The sequence below is a fragment of the Caretta caretta genome, chromosome 10 (genome assembly GCF_965140235.1).
Source record: "Caretta caretta isolate rCarCar2 chromosome 10, rCarCar1.hap1, whole genome shotgun sequence".
NCBI lineage: Eukaryota > Metazoa > Chordata > Testudines > Cheloniidae > Caretta > Caretta caretta.
This window is the reverse complement of record NC_134215.1, coordinates 1,990,970-2,012,006: the sequence shown is the minus strand read 5'-3', so window position 1 is coordinate 2,012,006 and position 21,037 is coordinate 1,990,970. Positions and strand designations below refer to the sequence as shown.

The following is a 21,037-nucleotide window of genomic DNA, read 5'->3' as shown; positions in this document are numbered from 1 at the left end:
GTTCCCCATTGTAGGTGCAGGAAATAAAACTTTTAAAATGTAGACTGCAAGTGGCTCCATCGAGGAAACACGAATGGGGAGAGACCCCACAGCTGCCTATTTCCCAGCTGTGGAAAGAGAGCCATTCGCTTTTATCTTAGAATCCCATCCTGTAATCAGTTCTGAGGGCGTGATGCTTGCACTGAGCCCCTGGGGCTCCGTGTGGGGACAGGGGTCTGCCCAGCTGGAGTTCACGGCAGGTTTGGGTTTTTAGCGAATGAGTCACTTATCCCTAACTTTATCCCACTTACAGGTTTCAGAATAACAACCGTGTTAGTCTGTATTTGCAAAAAGAAAAGGAGGACTTGTGGTACCTTAGAGACTAACCAATTTATCTGAGCATAAGCTTTCGTGAGCTACAGCTCACTGCATCGGATGCATACTGTGGAAAGTGTAGAAGACGCTTTCCACAGTATGCATCCGATGCAGTGAGCTGTAGCTCACGAAAGCTTATGCTCAGATAAATTGGTTAGTCTCTAAGGTGCCACAAGTCCTCCTTTTCTTTATCCCACTTACAGTAATTCACACTGAATCCTGTTTCATACTGAAAGGAAAACCAATTCAGTGTATGCTCTCAGGAGCCGTGCCCTCGGCTAATGACAAAGCTGTACTGGGCTCCCCTGCCTGGGGCAGAATGGCAGGCATTCAGTGGTTTTTGTGACTTGTCAGTCCTGGTTTACGGTGTGGAGCTTATGGCCTAATACTTTATCCAAAAGGGTTCCTGTGACTGGGAGGAGACAGGCCTGTGCAGAATGCAGCTCCTTATCGTTGTGTGTGTGTGAGTGGTATAGCGCGATCGTCAAAGCGTGCAAGGGTTGGTACTTTGAACATCACGGGAAGTATCCAAAATTCCCAGCCAAGGCCGCCTTACAATAAAATCCCACTGCAGAGCCAGCGGCGTAATATGGGGACCCACAAATGTGCTGGGCACTGCAGCCACCAGGGCCTGCTGCGCTAGCAAGTGATTGTGTGATTGTCAGGGTGTGTCTTGCTAGAATTTTGTTACATCAGTTGTGCTGCTATGTGTGAGGCTGATCACTTCTGTGGCTGTGTGAAGGAGGAACGGAGAGACTCCAGCCAGCCTGGGCTGTGAGAATTGTGTGTGTAATTAATAGCACTGCACTTTGATAGCAGTTTTCAGCTGTGGATCTCAAGAGGATTTATAAAAACTAGCATGGAGCCTCACCACCCCTTTGATGTGTGAGAATGTATTAGCCCCATTCTACAGGTCGGGGGCTGGGAGATGATAACTCACCCATGGCCACACAGCTGGGAACTGCTGAGCTGGGGCTAAGCCCCAGGACTCCATGTTCCCACTCTCATGACTTGACCACACAATCTTGTTTCTTCCTGAAGTTCTGAAAACTATTTCTATAAACTAGATCTGCAGCGTGGTGGAGAGGTAGTGGGACAGCAGCCTTGGCACGGAGCTGCTCCCTCCTCACAAAGACATGGTTCATGTCGGCCATAAGAGCAAGGTGCTAGGCTCCCTTGCCAAGTGCCCGGTGGAGATTTGACTATATAACAGCAACCCCAGCTCCCCAAGGCAGCCTGCAAGATGGAATTGCAGGGCTAGTGCTGTTGCAATAGGAGAGCTGGCTGCCTAGGGAAGCTTGACCCAAATCTGCACCATACCTAATCCTGTCCTGGACTAGCAGCGTCTCTTTTTATAAGCACTAAACTTCACCTGCTCTGCCACCAGGAAACTCAGCCATGATAGCTGGTGTTTTTTTTGCCAAGAATGATACTGTTAGGTGACCTGCCACTCCACCCATGGTAGGTGTGCTTGTATCTTTATTGGAATCTGAACTGTTTACCTCTAACATATATTAACAAATGTGCCCATCTGCAGGAAACTAATTACAAAAATCAGAGCAGTGAGCATAGGAACACAAACAAAAAGCATAAGGGCTCCAGCAAGCAGCCAACACACCTTGTCTGGAGTAGGTCACTGTTTATACTCCTGGTTATTTGGAGGCAGAAATATTGGGAGTTGAAGACCTTAGAACAAGATAAAAAGGGTGGGTCACTTCAATTCTGTGACTTGCCGGCTAGCTGTACAGGAACAGAAGTGTGTAGAACAGGCTCTAGTTTCTTTTTTTCAGTTTCTAAAACTCTACCTTGAGCTGTAGCTCACAAAAGCTTATGCTCAAATAAATTGGTTAGTCTCTAAGGTACCACTAGTACTCCTTTTCTTATCAAAGCCACTATCAGATTCTCATGCCATGGACATCCCAGTCTCTCCCTACCACAAGCCAGCCTCAGTCTTTCCTTTGTGACTTTTCTCCCATTTTAATAAATTTCCTGTTGTCATTGTGACAGCCTTTATTCTGCTATCATGCTTGTATACCTAGTAGTATGATTAGTTTATCACAATCATTCTGTGAGAAGCTACTGATCACAGAAACTGTGTGCAAATATAATGACAGGTTTCAGAGTAACAGCCGTGTTAGTCTGTATTCGCAAAAAGAAAAGGAGTACTTGTGGCACCTTAGAGACTAACCAATTTATTTGAGCATAAGCTTTTGTGAGCTACAGCTCACTTCATCGGATGCATACTGTGGAAAATACAGCAGATGTTTGTTTTTATACACACAAACCATGAAAAAATGGGTGTTTACCACTACAAAAGGTTTTCTCTCCCCCACAGGAGAGTGGGGTGGGGGGAGAGAGAACCTTTTGTAGTGATAAACACCCATTTTTTTATGGTTTGTGTGTATAAAAAGATCATCTGTGCTTTCCACAGAATGCATCCGATGAAGTGAGCTGTAGCTCACGAAAGCTCATGCTCAAATAAATTGGTTAGTCTCTAAGGTGCCACTAGTACTCCTTTTCTTTTTTGCGAATACAGACTAACACGGCTGTTACTCTGAAACCTCTCCTTACAATGTGTATGATAATCAAGGTGGGCCATTTCCAGCACAAATCCAGTGTTTAACAAGAACGTCTGAGGAAGAGGGGGCGGGGGTTAGGAAAACAAGGGGAAATAGGTTACCTTGCATAATGACTTAGCCACTCCCAGTCTCTATTCAAGCCTAAGTTAATTGTATCCAATTTGCAAATGAATTCCAATTCAGCAGTCTCTCGCTGGAGTCTGGATTTGAAGTTTTTCTGTTGTAATATCACAACTTTCATGTCTGTAATCGCGTGACCAGAGAGATTGAAGTGTTCTCCGACTGGTTTATGAATGTTATAATTCTTGACATCTGATTTGTGTCCATTTATTCTTTTACGTAGAGACTGTCCAGTTTGACCAATGTACATGGCAGAGTATCCCCTGCAGCTTTCCTAAAGAGCAGAGCATGGTGCAGAGTGAATTACAGGGTCATGTCAAGCCAGAGCAGGCCCCTCCTCAGAGGCCAAGTGCAGTGCGATATTCTGTGCTGCTTAACTGGCCTCTGCATCACTGTCCGAGTCAATGACAGCAAGTGGGTTTACACGCAGTGAGTCGTAGTTAGGTGGTGGGGTGCCTGGCTCTGGTGGGAGTGCTCCAGGGGGAGGAACTTCATCATGGGAGTGGGTGATGATGTCTTCATGTTGGAACCCAAGATTGGTGTGAGCCTCCACCAGCTCTGACACAGTTGGAGGTGCGTCTGGGTACTGGGCCCAGGCTCGTTTCTGCTTCAGGCCTTTGCCCCAGCTGATGATGTTAATTATGGTGATCCACAGAAAGTCAATGATGATTTCTCCAAATTCAATGAGGCACAGCACCGAGCCCCCCATCCAGAACCCAAACTGGCCTCCCAGGCTTGACAGGAGCCACACAATCTGAAATAGGAAAATGAAGTCAGAACCCACCTACCCTCAGCCCCAGGAGCAATTGGGCAGCTGTGTACTCGGGGTGTGTGTGTGTTAAGTTTAACTAGGTGACTATCCACACCTAGATCACACCTGTAACGTTTTGCTGAGTCCCTCATGTCGCAGGCACAGAGGCATGTGAAGGCAGCGGTTCACCCCAAAGGAGATTTCTCAGCACTCCTTAGCATCACTTTCCCCCGCCCCAACCAAGGATAAAGGAAGAAATGGGGCAGCGGCAGGAATGTAGACGGGATTGTGAACCAGCCTGTAGAGAGTGGTTCTGACCCACCAGGAGTGTCTGAACTCCATAGGAGTTCAATCCCACGGAGCAGAACAGCAGGTGCATTTACCACCCAGTCCAGGGGATGGGGACACCTCTAAATACTTCAGATTAATCTCTATGGGGAGCTGCAGGGACGCTGCTCAGAGGCCGAGATTGGCAGAGTCATTTCAGTGGGAACTCTGCAGGTATTTGGCTTCTGGAAAAGGCTATGGAAATATGCTCTGGCACGGGTTTAGAAGCAGGAGCCTGATACTGCACTTACGGTTGTAGCCGCAGATTCCGAGATGGTTCTGTAGTTATACTCTTGAAAGTAAATATTTAGCTTGATGATCCCATTTCTGTAGGACACAAGAATTAATTCAGACTAAATTCTAGCCCTGTACACCCTGTGCATTTACTCAGGTATGGTTCCTGCTCGTCTCTTTTGCTCCCTGGGAGGGGCTGGGCTTGCATTTGGGATCAGGCTTCCCAAAGCAGGGCTAAGGGTGACATTTATAATATTCTTTCTGTTAACCACACAGTCTGGGATGTAGAGGAGGTAGAAATGGTAAGACTGGTTGCTGGGGGAGAGATCTTGTTCTCAGGCACCTTATAAACTGAATCCCTTAAGGAGTCAAAGGTGCATTAAAAACACAGAGCAGCCTAGTGACTGTATTGGAAGTGCTTTGAGACTCTTGGGGGAACTTGCCAGGAGCAAATTTCTGGGAGCCGATTAGCAACCTTTCATCTGACTGACTCATCTGAATAACCCATGAGGTCTGTTCTGGAGGCAGCCAAGGGATGGGCATAAACTGTGTGCTAGGGAGGCATTTGGTTTTGCCTGTGTTAGCATTTTCTGATGGTTTTTAGAGCTGTTCACGAGGAAAGTGCTGGAGCTTAGTTTTGTAGCCATTTGACCACATTTAAAAAGAGACGTGGTGAAGTTAGGCTTCTAAATTCATAATCAAGCACCAAAATAGGAGCTGACTTTTCAGAGAGGCAAAGCAGCCTCTCTCCCACTGAAGCCAATGGAGGCTCTCGCCACTTCTAGAAGTGCCTAACATTGAAGTATGAAAATTTTGGCCGCCATCTTTACTTACTCGTTTCTGCCAACTCTCTGTCATGGTGGCACTTCCTGTTTTCTTCTGCCTCAGTCTCTTAAATCTATTTTATGACTGTAATATTATTATAGAATTAGGGTAACTCCAGTGAAGGCCTTGTTAATGTTCCTCCGCTTTTTGCCACAGAACTTGGTCTCTCGCACATCACCAAACCTCCTGGTAGCTAGCTGGTTTTACTTTCATGTTCCGCCAAGCATTATTATTATGCTACTTCTGTCCATTTTTGCCAGACCTTTTATGGCCAGCCTTGCATTCATTCTCTAATTCAGCACAGGACCTGCAACTTTATCTGTATTCATCCCTTGAGCAAATGGACTTCAGTTGCAGCAAACCTCCCTGTCCTGCCTCAGTTTAAAACACCCAAGTCTGCAAATAACCCCAGGGTAACAGCACCTAATACTCTGACTCCACAGGGGAAGAGTCAGGGTCACAGATCTGCTCCAGGTGGTTGCCTCTAGTTAATTTCTCCCTCAGAATCTAATCACATGGTCTCACTCTGCACAATGACATGATTTCACGTCCACTGTAATCTGGACATAGCAGCATCCTCTGCATTATGCAGACTGGATGGGAATATGGAACCAGTTTCTCTATTTAACATTGTTAGTTTGGGATCCTTTACGCTGCTTAGGAATTGGAGCTGGAATTCTGTATAAACAAGGAATGCAACTGCTACCCCTAGGACAGGGTCTCAGGACAAATGTTTTGGTGGCCTCAGAGTGCGGCCACCAACTCTTGCTGAAAGAAAAGGAGTAATACAGACTAACACGGCTGCTACTCTGAAACGACTCTTGCTGGTGGCCACTCTCACACTTTTCCTAAGATACTTAATTAGCTGTAGGAAAACCAAATAAATATGCATGTAGACACGGCCAAATTATTGTAATTTATTTATTGCTAGCTAGCAAGTCTGTTGTGAAAAGTGGTATTAACAAACATACAAGTATCACTTTTCACAATAGACTTCATCAGCCCTGGCAAGCCTGGGGACAAATTAAGCCCTAGATGGAGGGTTGGGGGAGGCAGTGGGGGGCTGGAGCCTGAAGCCAGGACGAAGCCTGAAGCTGTGTGGCCAGAGCCTGGGGCCTGCCACGGTGCAGCCAGAGCCCAGGGCTGGAGCCCAAAGCTCCACAGCCGGAGCCTGAGCCCCACAGCCCTGGGAAGGTGGGGAACTCATCAGCTGCCTGCTCCACCAGCGTTGTGCTCCAGGTGACTCTAAGGGGGGGCAGGGCCCAACCCCCTGCTGGCAGCCCCAGCAACCAACACCAGGGCGGTGCATCCAGGAGCAACAGGGAGGGAGAGGGGGCTCTACTTTGCCCTCTCCCCCATATCACACTCAGGAGGCTGTGGCCACAAGAAAAGCTGCTGGTTGCCGCATACGGCCGTGGTGGCCGCCTTTGAGAAACGCTGCACTAGAAACAACGACAACAAGTGTCAGGCACATGGAAATCCATGGGTCAGCATCGCACGTGCTCTACACCCCGGTAAAATGGTGATGCCAGAGTAGCCTGGGTGTGGCTATGAAATCCAAGGCATTGGTTTTCTGCATGAGGAGAAGTGACTGTTCCCGAGCACAGACTTAAAACCAGTTTCCTTGTGCCTTCCTGTGAGGGTAGAACTAGTTGCATTGAGGTCTGTGTCACCTGGCTTTAGGGCTTGATATGCAAGACACACGGCTGATACAATACCAGTGTCAGTCCTATTTCAGGGAGCTTAATGTTCACACAGTTTGGTTGCAATGTGACCTGTTTCTATCTGATTTTTTTTAAGCCCACCTCTAGCACTGCATTCGGGGTTCTGCCTTTATGTCCAGCCTCCGCTTTCACGTGACTTGTTTGCTGCATGTGTGCACGCATCCAAAAAAGTCCGGAATTTTCAAAACAAAGCTATAGTTTGGGTTTGGAGTCAGATTATTTCTGCACCACAAAGGCAGAGTTCAGATTTCCCACTTGTCCGAGGCCTCAGTTCAGATTATCAAATAGTAACAGCCATCTCCATCCAACCTGGTGCACTGGATTGGCTCCTTCTGGGGGCAGGCACCAATCCAGTGTTTTCAGGTGGGAAACCCTGCCTCCCACACACGAGTGTTGGGGGTGGGGGGTGTTTGTGTGTGTGTGTGTGTGTGCTCTCACATGCACATACAGGTGCTGAACTTTGGAAACCTGTGGCGTTTTTAGCCCTGGTCTCTGTTAAAACTTATTTGGAGCTGAAAAGAACCTGCTGTGTTCAATATGCTTTTTAGCTTAAACTCTGGTTGCAGGTTTTTGATTTGCCTAGTTTGGAGCTATGAAGAGCATGGTATCTGCATGTGCTTCTTCTGTGATTGTCTGCCTACATGGACAGACAAGCACCATGTCCAAGAATTTGCTCTCCTCCCACATGCTTGGGTTGATCGTCAAGGTCTGAGCTAACCTAATGTCAACAGGCACCTCTGTTTTTACTCACCTGTCCAGAGTCACATTTGTCGACAGATCTCTTTCATAGGACAAAATATGGAAAATCCAGTCCTAGAAAAAGAAAAATTGATTCATAACTGAAAAGGGAAATATTCTCTCTGAGCCACGTGTGCTCTGGGGGAGGTAAAATACCACCTACACGGTCCACAAGAAAGCTGGAACCTCTGGCACCTGCCTATGCTAAATAACGATTGATATTACACTACATAAAGGAATTTGTGATTCAGTCAATAGCAGTTGCAGACAGGTGACTTTCCTCCAGGCCAGAGAACCAGGGTCCAGAGAAGCAAATCAACAGGAAAATTCCTGCTGAAATGGTAAAAGGGGTAATTTTACAGAGCTTCCAATTTTCTATCAGTCCATGTTACAGGCTCTGATATTTTAGCTTCATTGTTCTCAACTGATGATGAGAGAATGTGGTGAGGTGACTTTGGGAGAGTTTGGGAAAATGGGATCAGACCAGAAACAGAGTCAAATTTCCATCATTGGAAGGATTTGGGATCTGAACTCAAGTAAATGAAACCTTCCAAAAGGCCAGTTTGATGAAGTGAGTTGCCTATTAGGGGATAGGGAGTGGCAGTGTTTCTTAGCAAGTGGAGTGGTAGATGAGACCTGTCTAGAGTTTGAAGAGGTGGAGGACTTAGCCCAGGGGAAGCATATCCCTTCACAGAACCCTCAACCTAAAACTTTATACCCAGTGGGGATGAGTGACAAGTTAACTGCAAATAAAACTAGAGCTCTAAAAATACATGGAGGATAATCTGCATCAGTGTTAGAGAAGAGCATTTAAAGAGAAAATAAAGTCCAACTACAGTAGGGAAGAAGAAACAACAGGAGAATCTTTAAGTATGCTGGAAGTCAGCAAAATTAGAGAACAGGAGGCAGGGGTGTTCTGAAGAGTAGAACTGGGTAATTATAAATACTATTCCCATGTCTGATTAGAAAGATGTCATAGAACCTGTATCTGTTCTGAATAATCACTTTTATTACCCAGATGTTCTATCTAGAAAAATGGGGAAAAGTGTTGAATAATGTATTCAACAACTATTATCTTCACAGCTCTAGTAGATCTGCTGTCAGTCTGGCTCCTGCTTTTTTAGTCTCCAGGTAATTCCCTGGTTGCCCGGAGCACTGTTCATTGTTGCAACATCGGCTCTGTACTGTGCCGATCCAGAGTGAGCCGACATAGTTAGTGGCTCTTACCAGTGATAACACCAAGACAAGTGTCGCTTCTATAGAAGCATTCACCAACTATAGAATGAGTCCCTGAGTCGTTCTCTCAGGTTTGCATAATTGTTCTAACCTGTTCTTAGATAAGCAGAAGCTGTTAACATGGGTTTGTACCAGAGGAGGTGACATTTCCCCATGTTTATTCCCCCCCCCCATGTTCCTCAGACGTTCTTGTCAACTGCTGGAAATGGCCCACCTTGATTATCTCTACAAAAGTTTTTGCCCCGCCCTCCTGCTGGTATTAGCTCATCTTAAGTGATCGCTCTCCTTACAGTGTGTATGATAACACCCATTGTTTCATGTTCTCTGTGTATATAAATCTCCCCACTGTATTTTCCACTGAATGCGTCCGATGAAGTGAGCTGTAGCTCACGAAAGCTCATGCTCAGATAAATTGGTTAGTCTCTAAGGTGCCACAAGTCCTCCTTTTCTTTTTGCGAATACAGACTAACACGGCTGCTACTCTGAAACTAGAGGATGTGACACCCATCTAAAATCTTGTTGAAAATATTGTATGATGATGTATTAAACATATAGAATGTGGTCATACAATTAAAGACTTGTCATGTATATGTAGAGCCCTGCACGGATGCAAAATTTGTATCCGCATCTGATCTGCGATCAGCAAACATAGTCCACAGATTTGCAGATCTATATATATACATAAAGAGGCAGAGTTAAGGCTTTGTGTGCAACCTTAATTTTGACATTTCCTGACCTTTGGCTGCTTAAGTATGCAACCTGAACATTTAATGAATATATTTATGGAATGTTGAACTTTCACACTGGCTATTCTATGAGATCTTATCACACTTTTCTACTTCAGACAACACTTTCATCTAGTACAAAGGTGGATGGTTTTTGTTGTTCTCTGCTATTGAGAGAGGGTGAAATCCAACAGGTTCCATGTTGCTTCTCTAGCAGGCTCTAGCTGTTCTTGGGTAAGTGAAATATGCAGATCATAGTGAGGTGTGTAAGCTAGACAGGAAGTTTATGGTGAAATGGCCAAGCCCAAACACAGTAGCCTTCTGTTATGCCTGAGAGTCCTGTACCATGTTTCTATTGTATAGCTTTGGATGGGCAGCTGTCCGTGGCGCAGTGAGTTACAAAGGCGAGTGCGGTATTTATTTGAAAGAGGAGGCCATTGTTCTCATTATAGTTAAAGAACATCTAAAATAATGAATAATTAAGGGCCGGATTCTGCTCTCACTGACACCAATTTTACATGGTTCTAACTATCAGCTATTCCTGATTTTCATCTAAGTGAAAGAACGGAGGCCTTATCTGCTTTTTAAAACCAGATACAATATTCCTGGCTCCAATTCTGTTAAATATAAAGCTCTCCTTCCCTGTTTGTATTTCACAGCCTGGAGAGTCTGTTCTCTGCTGTATGCTGACAAAAGTGTCAATTAGCAGAGAGGGAGGTTGCCTCGCTGAACACGTTAACCTCACACATGGAGGGAGTCACTTGGGTAAAAACATCTCATTATCAATCTACATTTTAAAAGTTAGAAATTGGCTTTACCTCGGAAGCCTCAGACGGCCAGTCTGCCATTGATATGGTCATCTTGTACTGAGTGTCACTGGAAAGAAGACACAAGAACATTAATACACAGAATTTCTCACTTTTCTTAAATTATCAGAACTTTAGTTTGATTTCAAACACCCCAAAAAGGATTTTAGATTTTAAGATCATCACTGTTCAGTGAGGAATGAAACGCAGGATTCCCTCCACCTTGAGAACTGCCAGAGAGAGTTTATTTACTTACTTGCATGTTTCCTTACAAGAGTCAATACAAAACTGCCTGTGTCCTATACTTGCTCTCAGTGAAGAATAGCAATATGCTGTTTGGTGAAAACAAAAAGCAAACAATCCTTTCAGAGGAGAACTTTGCTGCTGCACAAATTTGCATCCCCTTTAACCTTCTGGTTTTTTGGAAAACCATTTAAGCAAAAACAGTTAAACTCTTAGACGACGTAACACTTTTTGCAGATAGCTATTATTAAGGGCTTAGCAGATTGATTATGCAGCACTGTACTACATAAGATAGATCTTCATCACTCCAGGAGGTATCATGGGCTGTCACTTGAAATAGAAACTCATTGAATGTAGTAATGCACCTTGTTTTACTACAATCCCTTTTCTGTGAATATCTGTCACAAGAGAACTGCAGCACTCGGAAACATTCAGAGCAGACACAGTTGTGTGCTGAGGATTACATCTATTCTGTGTCACCTTGTATTGAAGGGGCAAATTCATCTGGGGTCTGTACAAACCTGTGGAGAAGTGCTGACCTTTCTGTGCTAAGAGACCTGAAATGCAACAAGGCCGGTGCGGTGCTTTCTGTTCACTTCATAGCAGAAATCCCTGTTGTCTCATACCATGTTGGTGTTACTAGCTGGTCATCTCTGTGTGAGCAGCCTTCAGCTAAACTGCTATGGAACTTGAGGTTTCTTAATCTGATGCCAGAGCTAAGAACTCTGCCACGCTACTCACTATCCATCTGGTTAGCAAACAGCGCCACTGCTGAACTCATACAAGGAAAGTGTTTAATTCAGTTACTTAAAATGTTCCTGACGGAGCCCTGTATGTTTCTGATCCCTTTCCTGATGCATTATGGGGCCTTGTTACTTCATGTTCTTACCCCAGTCTGGATCAACTTCACTGTTGCAATAATTTACCCCTTCAGGTAAAGGAAACAGATAGTGACCACACCCACAGTTTTCGAACATCTGAGCTTGGAAACAGGAGCGCAGACAAGCCTGCAAAAAGGGGACAAGGAGCCATTTAGAACTGGGACATGCTCTCACGCTGATCAGTGCATCAAAGAGTGCAGAGACCGCTCCCAGATGCCTTCCTACCAGGGCCTATTCCTCCCACAATGAATGGAAGATTTTGGAGACTTATGTTAGGAAAAGCTAATTTTGCACAGGGAGCCAGTTTTGCTGGTTTAACAAGCTGAACTGCATGGTGTGACTTGAGGCTGATGGTTCTTACAGGTGGAGTGATAAGCATGTACAAATCAGAATGCACTGGCAGACTATGGAACTCAGTAGTAGCGAATGGTTTGGTTTACAATTCCCAGCTGTTAAATCTTTGCTTTAGAACTCCAGCTGGCTTTGCTTTGCACTTTTACTGCTTTGATATCTAGTGATCTCAAAGCTCTTTACCATGGTGAGTAAATGGTAGTAACCCCATTTAACAGATGGAATAATGGAGTCTCAGAGAGCTTAAGCAGCTTACCTCTAGTCACACACAAAACTGATTATTTAGGGTTGCTGGGGAGTTATATGAGGTTTCCAAACTGAAATAAAAAGTAAGTTAAACTAAACCTATGGACCTTGACATTATTTCTTGGCCTTATATGGCATATTCTTTATTTTCCTTTGATTTATGAACATTGATGGATAGTATCCCTGACTAGGTGGTGGACTCCATTTTTCAAAATCCTTCTAACTTCTATTAAAATGTGAAACATTGGAAAGTTCTTATTACAGAGAGCAGCTCTCCGAAAGCTGAATTTTCTTCTCCACCCATCCACATCCTTCCCATGAGACAGTCATGGCTGCAGCTTACCCTATGATCGAGGCTGCACGTTTTGATTAGCCTTTCAGTCTCGGGCCATTGTGAAGCAGGATGATACCCCTAAGACATTGGACTGGGATATTTGATGAAGGAGTGAGAGAAGAAATTGGAGACTAAGAAAAGAGAAAAACCCAACACCTCCAGCTGAATGAAGGGAAATGTCTAAGGATTTTACTATAATTAGTCATAGAGCAATGAAAAAGTTCCATTTTGATGACAAGTCTTTAAATGTCCCTTGGGAGATATGCATTACATATGGACTGAGGCAAAATTTAGAAACCGTTAAGCTAAGTATTATTTATTAAGTACTAGTCTCTAAGGTGCCACAAGTACTCCTTTTCTTTTTGTCATTTCAAGGGTCCGCTTCATTAAATATTTTTAAATTAATGTAAAGGGGTCTAATGAAAACATGTATATTGTTAGATATGTGAAATACCTACTACTCCATAGAGCCCATCCCCAGGCTTGGGAGGGGTGTGTTAATCTCCAAGCCAGCTGTAAATGACTCAAGCAAAAGGGCTTCTGCTGTTCCACAGCAGTCTGACATTTGTCATGATTAGGAAATATGTTCTGCTTAAATATCCCTCAGTTCTCTTGTATTCCATTAGGCCTAGTTACAGCCTTGTGAGTTTAGAAACAAACGCTATGAAAAGCGCAATATAAATGCTAAGCAAACATATCTGGTTTCTCTCCCGTCTTTGATTCTGAAGAAGAAGAAAGGCCTGGGGTGAATTTGCATTTCCATCTAGTGAAAACCAAACTTCTGTTTTCAGTCTCAAGTGAAATAAATTCTTTAAGGAAAACAAGATAATGAAAGAACAAAAGTGAAGTCTCCATGAGAGAGCCACGTTTGTGTGGTTAGTTCCTGTCACAGGCATCAGCCGTTGTGCCTGCCTGTCTCTGCAGAAGGCAGAGTTGTTAGTTTAAAGTTGTAGCACACCTAAGTCAAAAGATAATATTTATACAGCTACGTAGACCAGAGATACCTTTAACCTCCCAATGCCTATGAAACAGCAGTAATCATGCTGTTTCCCGAAATAACTGAATATTACAGTCTGAAGGAAAAGTAGATAATCTTGAATGGCTTCCTATCCAGAATTGTGGTAGCTGTTTATGTTGCAATCCACCCAAGACTGTAGTAGTTATTCTAGACTGATTTTACCCTCCAATATTCTAACCGAAGTAGCCTGGGAAGTATACACTGATTGTTCAATAATCCCTTCTGAGTCCAAAGCACATCCCTAGTGCACAGGTGTAACGATTACATTACAACTCCAGGCCCATTGGCTAGTTAACTCACTGTTCTATAATAAAAGGATTGCAGTCAATCATCAGACACACACAAATCAAACATTATCCTCTCACGACCAACAATGAAATTCTTTCCTTATTGACACTGTGTAAATATCACAGTGCTCCTTTACAGGAGACCTTCAAAGGCAAAAATTGGTTTGTGCCTTTTGCTGCTTTATGATGACAAAGGGTCAGTAAAGTGTGAGATTAACAAGCTATATATTGTCCTGTTGGTGATTTAGCTGAGAAATATCAGGAATGTAGAGGCTTGTCAGCGCTTTTTCTGCTGGCGGACTCTAGAGAGGCCCCAGCTGTGGACTGGGAGCCTTCTCAGCCCTTGCTTAAGTTGTGGAAGAAACAGATGTTATCCAACAAAAGTAGAAATTTCAAACTGTCCAAATAAAAATTCTCTTCTCACCCCCTCAAGCAGATACCTTCTGGGTATCTGTGGGGCCATAATGCTTGTCAATAGTGTCTTGTAAGAAGAACAGAGCAGAGAAGACCTGAATGTGGGATGTGCTCAAGCTGGATAATTTCTCTTTAAAAAGTGTTTCAAGCCCCCTTTATCCTTCATAAAGAAGCAAAAAAGGGTCACACACCCATTTTCCCCCTTTGTGAGTCACCTTTAACACACTAGTCATACCCCATGGCAATTCGCACCGTGCCCCGCCTCCAAAGGGATAGCCCCCAGACAATCTGCTAAAGCAGGTGCAGGCCCAATCCTCCTCAGCTGCTCCCTGCCCGCTGAGTCTTTACTGTTGGCTCCTTTCTGTTGTCTGACAAGGACAACGTTTGCAACACAGGAGGCAGAATGGTCATTCAGCAGCTCATCCTCTAGCAAACCCGTTTGTTGTCCTGTGCACTGCTCTGCCAGGAGGGGTGTCCCCTAATTAAGTCTGACTTTGGGATCACTGGACGACAAGCCCCTTTCACTCTCTCTCTGTAGATAAGGCACAAGGACTTTCAGTTCCTTGAAAGAATCATCAGTTTTCCTATAGGCAGTAGGAGCCCCGGCTAGGATGCCTCCATTCCTCCCCCTCTCCTCCCCGCCAACAGCTCCATTTCATGGGAGAGGTCTGATTTCACAGTCTGTGACCTGTTTTTCACAGCTGTGAATTGGGTAGGGTCATATGGTAGCTTCAGGGGTAATTTATAGCTACAGAGATTCTGGGCCATTTCTGCTCGGCTTTTGTTATGCCCTGCTAGAGTCCTGCTAAGTGCCGCAGGCGGTGGAAACCCAAGTGGCCTTAGAGATGGGTGAATTGCAGACACAGCATTTAGGACGGGAACAGGAGGGGACATTTTGAACATTGTGGTTGGAGTCACCCTATTGCTGCCTTTGCTCTGATTTCAGGATGGATGGGGGCCTCCAGCCATGGGGCTTCAGAGGGAACTCTATTCTGGGACGCTCAGCCCCGAGACAGAAACTGGGCAGCAGTGTAGAGGCAATGAACAAAACCAGACAAAGCTCACAAGTGCTGCCCAGCTGGACCAAGGAGGTAAATCACCCTGCTCTCCACCAGCACTATTGTCCTGAGTTTGTTCTCTGATGTTTTGCAGGGACACTTGTCCCTTAGGGCTCCCAGCCTTCCTAAAGCCCTAGGACATCCTTCAAACAAAACAGCTCTCTGGTACTTTCACCACATTCATTTTGGTTTTGTTCTGGCCAACAAGTTCTCACTGGGTGTCCTTGTCCATCTTGGCATTTCTCTGGGCCCCATGTGCAGGCTCCACCTTTGCTTTATTCATTGTTGAGTTTTCCCATTACTTTACTGCTAATGCACTTATTTTGGTACATCACATTTTGTTGCACCCTGCAATTTATGTGGGAACTTTTGTCATTTCCCCTTTATGGTCTGACCCTTTAATCCATTCAAGTTCGCCCAACAGTTTGCCTGTTCTTCTAAAATACACTCTACTGGAAATCAATTTACGTTCTGTACTCCTTTTCTGTTCTCTCCAATCTTCTTAACAGTTTTTATCTGGCAGAGACAGACAAGCAAGCCTTTGGATGCTTGTCTGAAGGTAAGTAAAAGGGAGGAAAATTGGGAGGGATCCAATGAGAATGTATAATATATTGGAGGATGCACAGATATTCTAGATTCTGACTGCTTTGACTTGTGTATAATAATCATCCATGTCACCTGAGCTCCCACAGTCTCTTCCAGGGACCAAAAGCACAACAAAAACATTTTGCTTTTTCGGTTTACAAATAGCTGTTTTGCTTGTAAGTTGCACTTATTGGAATTCTGTGCAACCATAGGGAATGTTGCAAGGGAAACTTGCTAGGCTACCGCTTTGCAGAAAGCTACAGAACAGCAAAAAAATAAAGCTTCCAACTGGACAGAGTGAAAAGCACTATTTTCCACCATGTCTTCACTCTGCTCAGCAATCTGTGTAGTAAGATTGAGAGACAGAGAATTACATTGAACTGGATTCTCTGTCTAAGCAATTTAAAAATTCCTAGTGGCTTAATATAACTTGGAATAGATAAATTGTTAGGCTTTGATCCTGCAAACATGCACACCAATTTTCCAACTGAACTCAATGGGAACATTCATATGTATGAAGTTATGGACATGCATAATCGTTTGCAAGATTAGGGCTCTCATTTGTGTTTGTTTCTTGTGCTTCATGCTTAATGGTTATTTTAGAGATTCTGATCTATTACGTTTAGCTTATTCTCTAGAATCGTTCATATAAATTAAGAATTTAAATTGCTTAAAAGATTTATTTTTAAATTGTTTTAATTAATAATGCTTTTTACCTGTATGGAGTAGGAGGTGTTATATTCATTATAAAGATTTTTTACGGGGACATCTGACCCATTCATAGTGCAGTCGCTGTAGGGATAACCCATCCGCTCAAGTTCATCCTGAAAGAAAACCAAACCGACCAAATATCTGTATGTTGTACTCATAGTTCCTTTCTGTCACATTTCAGAGTAGCAGCCGTGTTAGTCTGTATCCGCAAAAAGAAAAGGAGGACTTGTGGCACCTTAGAGACTAACCAATTTATTTGAGCATAAGCTTTCGTGAGCTACAGCTCACTTCATCGGATGCAGTGAGCTGTAGCTCATGAAAGCTCATGCTCAAATAAATTGGTTAGTCTCTAAGGTGCCACAAGTACTCCTTTTCTTTCTGTCACGTTTGTTTGGTGCAAGACCATTTCAGACACGCAGATCCTGCAGTTTCCCTGAAATGTACAGTCCTGGAGAGGCTATAACATCCACAGGTTGCAATATTCAAGGAACATCATCTTTGGGAAATGCATGGCGCTGAACCGGAATTCTTTGGTGCTCAGGAGGAGCATGGGGCTTCCTGGATTACACAGCAAGGACCTCCTCAGACCCCACTGCTCTGTGACCCCATCTGATTGTCTCTGGGGGAGGATTAATGGCAGATCCATGGGTTCCACCCTGTCCCAAACCCCAGGTTATACGTTCCAGTGACAACTGCATTATAGCCCATAGAAGGGAAGGGGAGGATTGAGTGAGAAGCTGGGATCTATGATGAGGGGGTTGTCTTAGCCACATTCAATGCATGGTAAAGGCTGACAGAGGCACAGCCAGCAAGACCAGTAGTAACCAAGCAAAACACCCAGTACCTTATTCACTGAACGTACAGAAAGAAACATGACACCTGTTGTCTGTAGAATTCTAGGAAGATTATGATGTTAATGACAATTACAAGTATGCTCTGAAGACTAACGACAAGGTCAGTCAGGGAGTGTAACATTCAGGTAACTGCACCTTAGTGAGAAGCAGGGGGCAAGGAAGAGGTGCCCTGCCCCAAAGACTCCATCCAGTTACTTTAGCTGCAGTGTTAAATGTAACAGTTACTTTAGCTGCAGTGTTAAATGTAACAGTGTTAAATGTTTAGCACTGCGGCTCCTGACACATGGAGTGAAGAGGCAACAATTACCTAGGCTGCGGCTTTTGGCTTCAATAAATCAGTTTACCAGATAAGTTGCATTCAATCTTTCATAAACAATGTTCCAAGCCGTAGCTCGAATATAACTTGGCTGTTTTGGACTGAGCCAGTTCAGTTAAGATTGAAAACAAACTTGGCTGCTGTCCCATCAGAGAGTCTTACTCTCCGATGATTTGTTCTGATGAAATGTCACACATACCACTAATATGCCAATAGAAGTTTCTGTCCCAGACATGGCATAGATGCCCTGGTCTTTAAGAAACGGGAAACTCTTCTGCTCATGCAGCATAAGCCTGGCCCCAGCAGTAGATGTGAGGTAGGGAATGTAGTCTTGTTGGCTGATGTCCAGAATTAACTTCAGTCCTGTGGGCACCAAACACAACATTCAAAAACCCACAACATGAAGTGCAGCACTTATATATAAACATGACTGTTTAGAGGAACTCTCTTACTATGCAGGGAAATCCCTCTCCCACTAAGAGAGGAGAACAGACCCTTCATCCTTAGATTGACCATTGTTACACTTGTTAATGCTTTGAAAAGGACTCTTTCCTTCCCACACATTGGCTGAGTGTAACACCTGATTCTGTCAGTGTTTTCCCAGGTATTCAGCTGAGATGCACTTTTCTTAAAGTCATCCCATTATTCTGTGTTATACCCTTTGCCATTCCATATATAATCCATGTCCTTCTTTGGGATTTAGCCCCTTTCTAATCCTGGCAGACAGTTATCGTTTCCCTATCCATTCCCTGTAGCTCCAAGAACTCATTCAAAAGAACATAACGGCCATACAGGGTCAGACAAAAAGGTCCATCTCGTCCAGTATTCTGTCTGCTGACAGTGGCCAATGCCAGGTGCTTCAGAGGGAATGAACAGAATAGACAATCGTCAAATGATCTATCCCCTGTCGTAGCCCTATATGATACCATAAATCGGCCTCTTCAAAACATGTAACATCTTGCTTTCTACAGATGAAACATTTCCCAGCCGTCCTGTTTCCTTTGTTCCTTGGGGGTTTAGTACTTACCAAACTCTGCTCCTGGGTTGGAAGAAATCAGGGCTTCCTCATCCATGCCCCAGTTAAAGATGTAGCAGTTGCCATGGTCAGGATGATAGATCTGGGTGAAATTTCTGTAAGAATCATGCACAGTAAGGTGTGACCCTCTGAGGTGGTAAAAGAACTAAAGGGACTAATTGATCCTATGTTTTGATATCTTGTAGTTGTGCCTGGGATGTACAGGTAGCTTGTTTATTTGCTGCACACACAAATACAACAGTTTATTCTGGTAGACGATGCTCAGTTCCTAAGTGGTGTAGTTTCAACTAAATTGCTCTACTGAAAAATAACAGCAGCAGCTCTTTGTGGGACTTCAGAGAGACTCGTTTGAAGTTTTTCTTTTATTAATTTCCGTGGCAAGATTTCATTTTTTCCTATTGAATTTGACAGTGTCGCGGGCTCATTGTCCCATAGAAATCCTTCCTGCTTCTGAGACAAGCATGGTGCTGGTTGGCAAAGGGGGAGCAATACGCTAGGAGCTAGATCAGAGCCTCAGGTCAGTGCAGGTGCAGTGCTAACAAGTGTCTTTAATGGTGTGAATTATTTCAGGGCTCCTCACTTACAGGACCCTAAAGCACTGGGAGGAGGCTTAAATTGTGCCATCGATACGTTGTACTTAGCCAAAAACCCAAACAGAGTTTAGAATATGGTATTTAAGGACCTTGTAAATAAAGTATTTTCCAGTATCAGTGGAGGCAGACTGGGGGAAGGGGATGTTACACATTTAAACACAGAACTAAAACGCAAGTGTTCCTTCTGGGAATGGAACAAAGTGCACAGGAGACTCTGTGACTTGAGCCTCAGTTGTGCCTACGGTGCATCCTAGAACGGAGAGGTGCAGAGCTTCCCTGCCCCACAGTTGCTCTGGAAAGCCTCATGCCTCACGCAGGCCCAGTACCTCTAGAAGCACAGCCATTGTGATACCCACAGCACGGGGCTAGCCAGGGCTCATCTCCTCGGGGAGGTCACTGGCACTGCTTGGCTCAGGGGAGCACCAGGCCTGACCTTGCGCCGAGAGAGGGAAAAAGGTTCCTTGTAGCACCTACCCCTCGGCCCTCTTGCTCACCTGTGCAGGGTATAGACACAGTCTTGCCCACAGAGCCAGCATCTCAGAGGTACGTGCCGTCCCGTGACAGAAAGGAGCCTGCCTGGGATTTTCTATTGAATGCTACAGTGTGACAAGGTTTGAGCATTGGCCTGCTAAACCCAGGGTTGTGAGTTCAATCTTTGAGGGGGCCATTTAGGGATCTGGGGCAAAAATTGGGGATTGGTCCTGCTTTGAGCAGGGTGTTGGACTAGATGACCTCCTGAGGTCCCTTCCAACCCTGATATTCTATGACATAAGTGTGGCACACCCAAATAAGTGCCTGGCTTAGGGCTGTGATAACTGACTTGCCCTAGGGCTGTAATAATTGACTTGCCAAGTTTAGATAACTACCCAACTATTTGTTTGTTGATAATTCTTGTAATATCCTGTACAGAGCAGTACTGTGGGAAGGGCTCGTTACAGCCCAGGTTGGAATCATACGCTCAGTTCTGCAGAACTGCAGATACAAAGGGTTTGTCAATCACAAGGCATGTTGAGGGAAGAAGTGTACACTGGGCCAAATGCTGTGCTCTAGGGTTAGTTATTCAGACAAACTCTCACAGGAGCCATTTGAGCTCTGAAGGTGCTCGTCCCCTCTGAAAATCAGGCCACTTATTTATGTACTCGACTTTAGGGTGTGAAGTTTAAAGATTGGCCTTAGTTCCTTTTCTGTGGCCATGAGGAGTCGGAGACAGAGCTGGGATTGGGACTCTTCTGATTCCCCGTCCTGTGCTCACATCACCAGACCCACCAGCAGCGGGTCAGAGAGAAGGGATGACTGGACGATTAACAGTTGCTGAGCTGAGCAGAGCTCCTCTCTGAGGTCTCCTGGCACCAAGGGAAGTTCGTACATTCTCAAACACAGATGGGCAAATACATCTGTTATGAGCATTGGCTCACAGTCTCTCCTCTGTTAGCAGGTAGAGCCCCCACTCTTGTCAATATAGGTTCCACTCTGAGAGCATGTGGAGGGTACAGCCCTTCATAATAACGAGCGAACCCATCAACTTGTGTTGGAAGACTGCAGAGCGGACATTGGGTGTCCAGGCGCCCTGCAGAGTAACGGCTCTCACTCCATGCATGGAACTCCACTGATATCCAAATGGTAATCAGCAACCTTGGGAATATGCCCAGGGCAATTGGCTTTGTTGCTGACAGGAATAAAACATGCACAGA

General features: G+C 44.6%; 1 protein-coding gene across 4 annotated transcripts in view; it reads right to left on the bottom strand.

Annotated features, from left to right (window-relative positions):
- SCNN1B (sodium channel epithelial 1 subunit beta) overlaps window positions 1-21,037 on the bottom strand; it is a 59,623-nt gene that overhangs the window by 11,161 nt on the left and 27,425 nt on the right. For 2 of the 4 annotated variants that reach the window (XM_075133347.1, XM_075133346.1), the window contains exons 4-12: window positions 18,745-18,848; window positions 17,917-18,080; window positions 16,553-16,660; window positions 11,552-11,669; window positions 10,676-10,751; window positions 10,432-10,489; window positions 7,666-7,727; window positions 4,383-4,458; window positions 3,035-3,807 (exon numbers count right to left, since the gene is read on the bottom strand). In XM_075133347.1, coding sequence (XP_074989448.1) covers window positions 3,427-3,807; window positions 4,383-4,458; window positions 7,666-7,727; window positions 10,432-10,489; window positions 10,676-10,751; window positions 11,552-11,669; window positions 16,553-16,660; window positions 17,917-18,080; window positions 18,745-18,848 — 1,147 coding nt within the window. In that variant the 3' untranslated portion in view covers window positions 3,035-3,426. Of the gene's footprint in view, window positions 1-2,885; window positions 3,808-4,382; window positions 4,459-7,665; window positions 7,728-10,431; window positions 10,490-10,675; window positions 10,752-11,551; window positions 11,670-16,552; window positions 16,661-17,916; window positions 18,081-18,744; window positions 18,849-21,037 lie in introns of those variants that run through there. The other 2 variants (XM_048865847.2, XM_048865848.2) reach the window with 1 other exon arrangement.